General features: G+C 40.3%; 1 protein-coding gene across 3 annotated transcripts in view; it reads right to left on the bottom strand.

The window, feature by feature from the left end:
* Positions 1 to 14: 14 nt before the first annotated feature.
* LOC139532068 (integrin beta-1-like) overlaps positions 15 to 10,620 on the bottom strand; it is a 40,883-nt gene continuing 30,277 nt past the window's right edge. For 2 of the 3 annotated variants that reach the window (XM_071329198.1, XM_071329200.1), the window contains 9 exons: positions 10,177 to 10,266; positions 9,792 to 9,932; positions 9,394 to 9,596; positions 8,911 to 9,149; positions 8,355 to 8,577; positions 7,362 to 7,594; positions 6,901 to 7,067; positions 2,269 to 2,346; positions 15 to 1,639 (listed from right to left, as the gene is read on the bottom strand). In XM_071329198.1, the coding sequence (XP_071185299.1) occupies positions 2,269 to 2,346; positions 6,901 to 7,067; positions 7,362 to 7,594; positions 8,355 to 8,577; positions 8,911 to 9,149; positions 9,394 to 9,596; positions 9,792 to 9,932; positions 10,177 to 10,266 (1,374 nt within the window). In that variant the 3' untranslated portion in view covers positions 15 to 1,639. The remainder of the gene's footprint in view (positions 1,640 to 2,268; positions 2,347 to 6,900; positions 7,068 to 7,361; positions 7,595 to 8,354; positions 8,578 to 8,910; positions 9,150 to 9,393; positions 9,597 to 9,791; positions 9,933 to 10,176; positions 10,267 to 10,620) is intronic. The other variant, XM_071329199.1, reaches the window with a different exon arrangement.

The following is a 10,620-nucleotide window of genomic DNA, read 5'->3' as shown; positions in this document are numbered from 1 at the left end:
ATAAGCATTCCATATCATTTAGGTACTTATTTAATAAATAAATTCAGAAACAGCATTGGGAAAAGTTAACATAGTATTGAAATAAAAGGCACTTTAAAAACAAGATGTGGTATTGAGGAGTTTTTGTATTTTAAAACAATTCCAAGAAGCCTTTCACTTAATACTGATTTTACACAATCACTGCAGATGAGGGGTTACCCCAGCCCAATAATTTCAAAAGGGGGAAACAACAGATTAAAACAAGCTAACTTGTGTCAATCAGTATGTCTTCAGAACAAAGTTTACAATTTGTTTAACATTGATCAACATGAAACACATGGAATAAGGCTTTGCAAAGAAGGCAGATATTTGGCTTTGCTAGTAATGAGTACAGAAAAGGACCTGAGGTTGAATACTGAAATATTATAGAATAAAACTAAAGTATACTAAAAATAAATGAAACTTCTAATTTTGTCACAAATGCATGTCAATTGATTATGTAATTAAGTGATTTACATTTCTTTATCCCATTAATACAAGTGGTTTTCAATCCCTTTAAAATAGCCTGTTTATGACAGTTTTATGAAATCATTCATTTATCTTTTCAGTCCTTTTGCAAGGCAAAACCTGTTCTCATCAATAGTGCAATAACCTTTAACATCCAAACATCAATGCTTCCCATGTATTAGTTCTTAGCACATCTGCACACCTTAGATGGAATGCGTCCCAAATGTAGCACCTTATTTTCCATGTAGTGCACTACTTTTGACCAGGGGGCCTATAGGGTGTTGGTCAAAAGTAGCACGCTATAAACAGAATTGGGTGCCATTTGGGATGCACATGTTACCTGATGACTATGTTAGAATCATTCAATGATTGACAATGAATGTAATTGATGTGATCTTTAAAAACTACCCCAAATGATGAATCCAGATTCTTGCAATCAGGCTTGATGGATGACTCATTTATCCAAATTAATAAGTATGTAGCCCTGTCTGAGCCAGAACGGCCCATATGACAAGAGCACATCTCCTGTTTCTGTAGTGTGAGGCAGGTTGATGTACAAGTACACCCCCTGAACAGGATGCTAGTCTATTGCAAGGCAAAATCAATGTTTACTACATATGTACCCTATGGTTGAAAAAAATACTTCACAGCCACAATGCAAAATATTGGTATGCTTTAGTCTCAGGTGCTGCCTGACACTCACTGGCAAAATAATAACAAGTCCATGAAGAGAAAGAGAGCACTCTCTGTGCCCATATGGGTATGGTCTCTGAAAGGCACAACCCATGGCCCATACCAGTCCCGTGGCAAAATCCTTATTTCTAACCAATTCTTCAAGAAATAAAAAAGCACCTTTAAAGTATATACACATAACAACTAACTGTACATTTTAAAAGACAATGATTGCATAGAAAATAAACTGTTAGTAAGAAGACCACATGTAGTGGCCAAATGTAACGTTATAATACTGAAGCGACAAGAAGAAGAAATGACCAAAGACAAAAATTAACCCCCCCCCCACTGTATACCTCTCATGCCCTAGAACTATATTTGCATACAGTGTTGTTCTGGGAGAACTGAAACTCCATCATTTGCCTTCATATTTGGGGTTGACCACCGTCGTAACAGCACTCTTGTAGATGGGATTTTCTCCCTGGAAGGCACAAGAGAAACAAGAAGAAAACGTTAGAATTGTAATTTACAGTCATTATATATGTAACATGTTAGTCATAAGACAAGAGTTGCAATTTATGAGTAAAAAAACCCACAGCAAAATCCGGGCCCATTTAGAATATCAAATCATTGTCAAGCATTCTTTGGAAAGATCATGCCATCATATGGTCATTTTGAGTGAGCATTCGTGTGTTGTCATCCAGGTAACACTGTTATATAAATATCAACAAACGTCTCAGACACAACATGCCATTTCAATCATAGCTTCAGATATGACACAATGTACATACTGTGGTTAAACTGAAGTGTAATAGGCTTACATGTGATGACCTGTTACAGTACTTACCTCTAGTCAAACTTAACAGAGGGGACAGTTTACAGTATATGGGTTTATTGTTGGTTTTAATATACCATCATGTGGATCTTTCTGTACAGTTTCCTCAACTGACTTACTTGGCCCAAAGAGTGACCAAATGAAAGCCAGAAATATTGAGATTGATGAAATAGTGACAGCTTACAGTACGTTGACAAACACAAAGAAACACACAAATAAAGCAAACAGGAAACCCATGCAGGAAAACAGACGAGAGAGAGAAAGTAAATACAAACTTATAGAACCGCAGCTTTACGTCCATAGATTGGATTCTGGAACTTATTAATAGGGCTCTTATATATAGGATTCTCTTGCTATGGGCAGAGAGAGTGGGACAGACATTTCAGAACAGGAAAAAACAACCGAAGAGAAACAGACAGAATGAAATCATGGGTAAAGACAGATGAGAAGGAATGAAACAATGATATATGGAAAAGAGGTAAAAAAAAAACATGAATCCCTAGAGAAAGGAGTATTTCTACATCGGGATCAGAGGCTCAGAAGTTGAGAATCATCTAAGAGTGCTGGGAAGATTCCCTTTATACAGTTGAAGTCGGAAGTTTACATACACTTAGGTTGGAGTCATTAAAACTAATTTTTCAACCACTCCACAAATTCCTTGTTAACAAACTATAGTTTTGGCAAGTAGTTAGGACATCTACTTTGTGCATGACACAAGTCATTTTCCCAAGAATTGTTTACAGACAGATTATTTCACAATCCCAGTGGGTCAGAAGTTTACATACACCAAGTTGACTGTGCCTTTAAACAGCTTGGAAAATTCCCGAAAATGATGTCATGGCTTTAGAAACTTCTGATAGGCTAATTGACATCATTTGAGTCAATTCGAGGTGTACCTGTGGATGTATTGCAAGGCCTACCTTCAAACTCAGTGCCTTTTTGCTTCACATCATGGGAAAATCAAAAGAAATCAGCCAAGACCTCAGAAAAATAAATTTTAGACCTCCACAAGTCTGGTTCATCCGTGGGAGCAATTTCCAAACACCTGAAGGTACAACGTTCATCTGTACAAACAATAGTACGCAAGTATAAACACCATGGGACAACGCAGCCGTCGTACCGCTCAGGAAGGAGGCGCGTTCTGTCTCCTAGAGACGAACGTACTTTGGTGCGAAAAGTGCAAAACAATCCCAGAACAACAGCAAAGGACCTTGTGAAGATGCTGGAGGAAACCGGTACAAAAGTATCTATATCCACAGTAAAACGAGTCTTATAATCAACATAACCTGAAAGGCCGCTCAGCAAGGAAGAAGCCACTGCTCCAAAACTGCCATAAAAAAGCCAGACTACGGTTTGCAACTGCACATGGGGACAAAGATCATAATTTTTGGAGAAATGTCCTCTGGTCTGATGAAACAAAAATAGAACTGTTTGGCCATATCATTATGTTTGGAGGAAAAAGGGGGATGCTTGCAAGCTGAAGAACACCATCCAGAGGACATTGTTGTTTGGGTGCTTTACTGCAGGAGGGACTGGTGCACTTCACAAAATAGATGGCATCATGAGGCAGGAAAATTATGTGGATATATTGAAGCAACATCAAGACATCAGTCAGGAAGTTCAAGCTTGGTTGCAATTGGGTCTTCCAACTGGACAATGACCCCAAGCATACTTGGAAAAATGGCTTAAGGACAACAAAGTCAAGGTATGAGTGGTCATCACAAAGCCCTGACCTCAATCCTATAGAAAATTTGTGGGCAGAACTGAAAAAGTGTGTGCGAGCAAGGAGGCCTACAAGCCTGACTCAGTTACACCAGCTCTGTCAGGAGGAATGGGCCAAAATTCACCCAACTTATTGTGGGAAGCTTGTGTAAGGCTACCTGAAACGTTTGACCCAAGTGAAACAATTTAAAAGGCAATGCTACCAAATACTAATTGAGTGTAAACTTCTGACCCACTGGGAATGGCATGAAAGAAATAAAAGCTTAAATAATTCTCTACTATTATTCTGACATTTCACACCTTTTACAAGGATTAAATGTCAGGAATTGTGAAAAACTGAGTTGAAATGTATTTGGCTAAGGTAAACTTCTGACTTCAACTGTATATGTATACAAGTCAGGTCAGACTGCGCTCTCATACAGTCATTGATGTCTGAGGTCTTCTCTATGTACCATAATGAGAGGGTCTAGAAGCCTCAGTGCCCTACCCATTTCACCAGAGAAGCTCTCACATGTGGCTGGTCTGAAAGAGTAATTAGGACGTGCTGAATCATCAAGCATTTTGGAAATCCTGGGTCACATTCATTAGGGCATATAGTAGCAAAATGCTTTGCATTGGAAAAGGAATGATTGTTTCTTACAGACTATTCCATGTAGTATTCTGTCTGTTTTCTTACATTTGGTGCTGTTAGGTTCTAATTCTCAGAGTAAAAAACTCAACGCTTAACCAAGTTTAATTTTTCCCAGAGGATCAATACAGCTGCATTAGACAAAACATGTTTCCACCACCACAAGTATATATACACTCCAATTTTAGGCACTCCTCCTTCTCTCCAATCCTTACATCTATTATGGTTCGACAGGAAGACGAAGTAATAAACCATCATTTCTCTTAAGGGGATCTGACCTGACCTCAACCCCTCATTTGCCTAATCCACAGATGTCCATCCGTATTCCCTATAGCAGTCCTGTGACTTCCTCACGTCCACCCGACACATTCCAAAGCCATCTGGCTCCTACAGATAACCATTAACTTCTGATGTAAAAACCAGTATTTCACTCCTCAGATACTACATTTCTGAGTATAACAATGTTCCAAGTTTATCCCAGAATCTAACAGTGCCTAATGAATACCACCCTGCTGTCCGGAATTTAACCTCTACCTGCTGTGTGTTTAACACGACACTAGATGGCAGCAGAACACCAACCAAACTAGGCTTCTGTAGCAACTCCCAGGAAAAGACAGATGTACAGTACCAGTCAAGTTTGAACACACCTACTCATTGAAAAGTTTCTTTATTTTTTACTATTTTCTAAATTGTAGAATAAGTGAAGAACTCATAAATACTATAAAATAACACATATGGAAACGTGTAGTAACCAAAAAAGTGTAAAACAAATCAAAAACATATGAGATTTTTCAAAGTAGCCACCCTTTGCCTTGATGATAGCTTTGCACACTCTTGGCATTCTCTCAACCAGCTTCATGAGGTAGTCACCTGGAATGCATTTCAATTAACAAGTGTGCCTTGTTTAAAGTTAATTTGTGGAATTTCTTTCCTTCTTAATGCGTTTGGGCCAATCAGTTATTTTGTGACAAGGTAGGGGTGGTATACAGAAGATAGCCCTATTTGGTAAAATACCAAGTCCATATTATGGCAAGAAGAGCTCAAATAAGGAAAGAGAAACGACAGTCCATCATTACTTTAAGACATGAAGGTCTGTCAATTCGGAACAATTCAAGAACTTTGAAAGTTTCTTCAAGCGCAGTCGCAAAAACCATCAAGCGCTATGATGAAACTGGCTCTCATGAGGACTGCCACAGCAAAGGAAGACCCAGAGTTACCTCTGCTGCAGAGGATACGTTCATTAGTTAACTGCACCTCAGATTGCAGCTTAAATGCTTAATAGAGTTCAATTAACAGACAAATCTCAACATCAACTGTTCAGAGGAGACTGAGTGAATCAGGCCTACATGGACAATTTGCTGCAAAGAAACCACTACTAAAGGACATCAATAAGAAGAGACTTGCTTGGGCCAAGAAACACGAGTAATGGACATTAGACCGGTGGAAATCTGTCCTTTGGTCTGACGAGTCCAAATTTGAGATTTTTGGTTCCAACCGCCGTGTCTGACGCAGAGTAGGTGAATGGATGATCTCTGCATGGAGGAGGTGGTGTGATCGTGCTTGGCTGGTGACACTGTCAGTGATTTTATTTAGAATTCAAGGTACAATTAACCAGCATGGCTACCACAGCATTCTGCAGCGATACGCCATCTGGTTTGCGCTTAGTGGGACTATCATTTGTTTTTCAACAGGTTAATGACCCCAAAAACACCACCAGGCTGTGTAAGGGTTATTTGACCAATAAGGAGAGTGATGGAGTACTGCATCATGTGACCTGGCCCCCACAATCACCCGACCTCAACCCAATTGAGATGATTTGGGATGAGTTGGACCGAGTGAAGGAAAAGTAGCCAACAAGTGCTCTGCATGTGTGGGAACTCCTTCAAGACTGTTGGAAAAGCATCCCTCATGAAGCTAGGTGAGAGAATGCCAACAGTAGGCAAAGCTGTCATCAAGGCAAAGGGTGGCTACTTGGAATAATCTCATAACTAACATTTTCATTTGTTTAACACTTGTTTGCTTACTACATGATTCCATATGTGTTCTTTCATAGTTTTGATATCTTCACTATTATTCTACAATGTAGAAAATAGTAAAAATAAAGAAAAACCCTTGAATGAGTAGGTGTGTCCAAACTTTTGACTGGTACTGTATGTGTATTCAGGGACCTTCACATTCCAAAAAGGCTTCTGTTTTTTGGTGTCTCTATTTTGCACAGAGATTACTTCAAACTTCTAAGATATTTACTTTGAAGTTGAAATTGAGTAGGACCGTCTGTGCGTCTTATAAAATCATCATCATCAACAGGTCTGTTACAGTCATCAGAGTTTGAGAGAGAATACAACACTGTTTCCAACTCTATATTCCTCTAGGAGTCCATTCTCTGTTTAAGAGATTCACACGGTGTTCATATCTATAACACCTGTTTTCCATGTCTCAATCAACCTACCGAAATTAGTCAGGGAGAATATAAACTAAGACTGGCAAAAATACATAATTGCCATTACAAACTTCTCAAAGATGGCTGCCTGGTACTGTGTCTACTATCCACTCTTACCGTGTCCCATTTAGCATTCATCTTCTCCTTTTCAAACTTGGCGAACTCCCTCCTGTCGTGGATGATCATGAGCAGCTTCCAAATGAGCAGCAAAGCCAGGCCGATCAGCACAATGCCCGCCACAACGCCAGCCACGATGGGGATGATGTCCGGGCCCGCAGGGCAGTCTGGAACACAGACAGGGAAACACACAGCAAGAAAATTAAGTTAGCCCAATATTTTTGAGGGTATTTAACCAGGCAAGTCAGCTGATGTAAAATCAAATTCATTTACACAATTATGTCCTGATTTGCATTATACTGCATCTAGGACAAGGAACTTCTGGTCAGTTCTTCACGGTCAGGGCAAGAACTCCTAGCTCTAATCACAACACTACTCAATGGATAAAACAAATAAACCTATTTTTCACTCTGTTATATCCTCAGTCACAATGCCATGCCATAGACTGCATATTCTCTCACCTAGTGTTTCCACCACATGGACCTCCTTCTCGGTGTTGTTGTTGACAGCGTAGGTGTAGTAGAACCAGCAGTCATTGGCATCCCTCTCCTTACAGTGCATCAGGGGGAAGGCCTGTCCTGGCTGGGGCAGCTTGTCTCGGTCCTTCACCTTGATCAGGTTGAAGTAGCTACAGTCCCTCTCACACATCTCCTTCTTCTCCCCCGTCCCAAAGGCCCTGCACTGAACACACTCCCTGTGGAAGACAGGACATTGACATTAAACTCTGTACAGCTGGATTAACACGTGCAGGTAGTCTCACATTGGGATTCCTAGACTTGTAACATATTCACTTGTCTATTGGAATGCAAGAAAGCTAAATATTGAGATTTATGCAAGTGTCTATAGTGGGCAATGCTGTACCCTACACTCTTAGCATATTTGTTTTCTATCTAGAACCTAAAAGGGTTCTTCAGCTGTCCCCATAGGAGGACCCTTTGAAGAACCCTGTTTGATTCCAGGTAGAACCCTTTTTGGTTCCATGTAGGACCCTTTCCACAGAGGGTTCTACATGGAACCCAAAAGGGTTCTACGTTGAATCAAAAAGGGTTCTTCTATGGGGACAGCCGAAGAACCCTTTTATCTAAGAGTGTAACTAGCACTACTGGTTTTAGATATCACAGTCGTCTAAACGGTCCATTGTTCCCTTTTTTGGAATGATCGGAAGAAAGGAAACAGAGGTCACACAAATAATGGAGGTTAAGTCGGATAAATGAAGAAAGCTAGATGCCTATTTTAAAAAGGGTAAGAGGCAAACTTAAGGCTGAGGAAAGAGGGAAGGAATCGGTCCCTTAAAAAAAAAGAACGGGGGGGGGGAAGCTGAATTATTTACAACCATTACAATAAACCTGTAATCCACATAACATTCCCACTAGGAAATACAGAAAATAGTTGTTTTTTTGCATTCTTAAAACAATATAATGATCAAATTTAATTAATTCCTTTATTCAACTCACTTGTGTTCTGCGCAGACTCCTGGACAGGTGGGACAGATCTCACAGGTAGGCCCCTGGAACTTGGGGTCAGTGCACTTGCAGGTGCCACACTCACAGGTGCCCCGGCCATTACAGATCTGCTTGTTAGAGGCCAGGCAGGTTGTGGTGTCCAGAGAACAGTCACAGGCACTGCCCGTCCAGTTGGCATCACAGATACACACCCTGCACTCACAACGTCCATGTCCTGCCACAACACAACACGCACAGGGTCAGAGATGAGAGATTACCCTGCAAAGATCAAATACAATCACAGATAAAAAAAGGCTGACATAAACGAGGGTAAATCTAATTTCATAACAAGCAATGATCTGTAATTTCATTGGAAATGGGCTCATTATAACCACGAACGACCACGAGGTCACACATGTGTGCAGAGCAGGATGTCACACTTGTCTTCAGATGGTAGAGCTTGGCCATCATTTCACAGTAAGCAAAATCTGTAATGATATAATTTAACGCATTTATCTTCTTCGACGCATGCCTATTGCACACCACAGCAGCTCAACTGATGACTTACCTCCGCAGAGTTTGTTGTTGGAGCGGTCACAGTTAAAGTTGTCACACTCGCAGAACTTTCCACTGTAGCGTTCCTCTGGGTTCTCCCTCTTCTTACACTCGCAGGCTCCACACACACAGTCTCCGTTGTTGCTGCAGATGTCTGTACCGTTGTCTTTACGACAGTTCTTATCCAGGTCTTCACTGGTCACTTCGTTGGTGCTGCACTCACAATGTCTACCTATACGGCCCTCGTTGCACCTGAGTGACAATAAATGAAATGTAATCCTTTTTTACAACAACATGCCAATATTGTAGAATATTCAGACAAACCGATGCAATACACCGGAAATCAGTTACATACCAATGGACTATAGAAATAGATTTACAATGCATTATACATACAGTATCAAACATCATACTTTCTCTATGCCATGGACAATATTACAATATGAAAGGTAAATAAGGGTTAAGATCTTTTGCCTGTGAAACATAAGTGCCTTACCTGCAGGCTCCACATTCATATGTCCCGTTACCGTTGTGGCAGATTTCACTGTTCTCAGTGCCGTCTTTGTGACAGTCACATTCACAGATGAAGTTCAGAGCGATCTCCACCTCCTCTGTGAACCCTAGGGGTTTGATCTTGATGGTCTCTGGTTTGCCCATCTTAGGACACTGCTTAGCTGTGATGTTTATGGTGAAAGACACCTACAGATAAGTGATGAAGGAATGCATTCACACTAAGGGCATACTAATTACATTTCATAATAAAGAAAACTATGCATTTGACTAGTCGGACATCTAATAATGAACAAATCCAATGCACTTGGCCAGAAACCTGAAATGACAAAAATAGATCTATATTTAGAATAGAAAACAATGGAGGATGTTTTGGTTACCCACCTCGTCTCCGATGGAGATGTTTGAGCATTTTCTTCCCATCTCTCCCTCACCAGTCACTCCGTTCTTGCAGCGTGACTGGTACGTGATGGTAACTCCCTCTGCTAGCTTAGTGTTCTCCAGAATCACCTCTGAGGAAAGGGACTACCGCGCAAAGAACAAGAGTTAGCCCACTGCAAATTGAAAATGACTGAAATATAGTATATCTACAGTTTTTAAAATGCATATTTGAAAATGTTCCAATACAAAGAAGAGTTCAGACAGAGACGTGATGACTTTAAAGTAACAGCAGCACGGTTTTTGCCAACTATTTTGAGGCTGAAAGTATTAAAGTGAGATTGTGTGCAGCAGTGCATATTGTCTAGTAACCAAACCAATTTATATTTACATTGTAGGCATCAATAATGAGGTTGATAACGTTGCTGGAGTTTGCAGAGAGTGTCCCCACTGCAGACTTAGGAATGAGATTCTTCAACTCCTGAGTAGAGAGAGAACACCGTAGAGTAAATGATCATGTACGTCAATATGAATCATGTACAGTCGTGGCCAAAAGTTGAGAATGACACAAATATTAATTTCCACAAAGTTAATTTCCACAAAGTTTGCTGCTTTAGTGTCTTTAGATATTTTTGTCAGATGTTACTATGGAATACTGAAGTATAATTACAAGCATTTCATACGTGTCAAAGGCTTTAATTGACAATTACATGAAGTTGATGCAAAGAGTCAATATTTGCAGTGTTGACCCTTCTTTTTCAAGACCTCTGCAATCCGCCCCTGGCATGCTGTCAATTAACTTCTGGGCCACATCCTGACTGATGACAGCCAATTC

This window comes from Salvelinus alpinus, chromosome 10 (genome assembly GCF_045679555.1).
Source record: "Salvelinus alpinus chromosome 10, SLU_Salpinus.1, whole genome shotgun sequence".
In the NCBI taxonomy this organism is placed as follows: Eukaryota; Metazoa; Chordata; class Actinopteri; order Salmoniformes; family Salmonidae; genus Salvelinus; species Salvelinus alpinus.
This window is presented reverse-complemented; position numbering and strand designations above follow the sequence as displayed.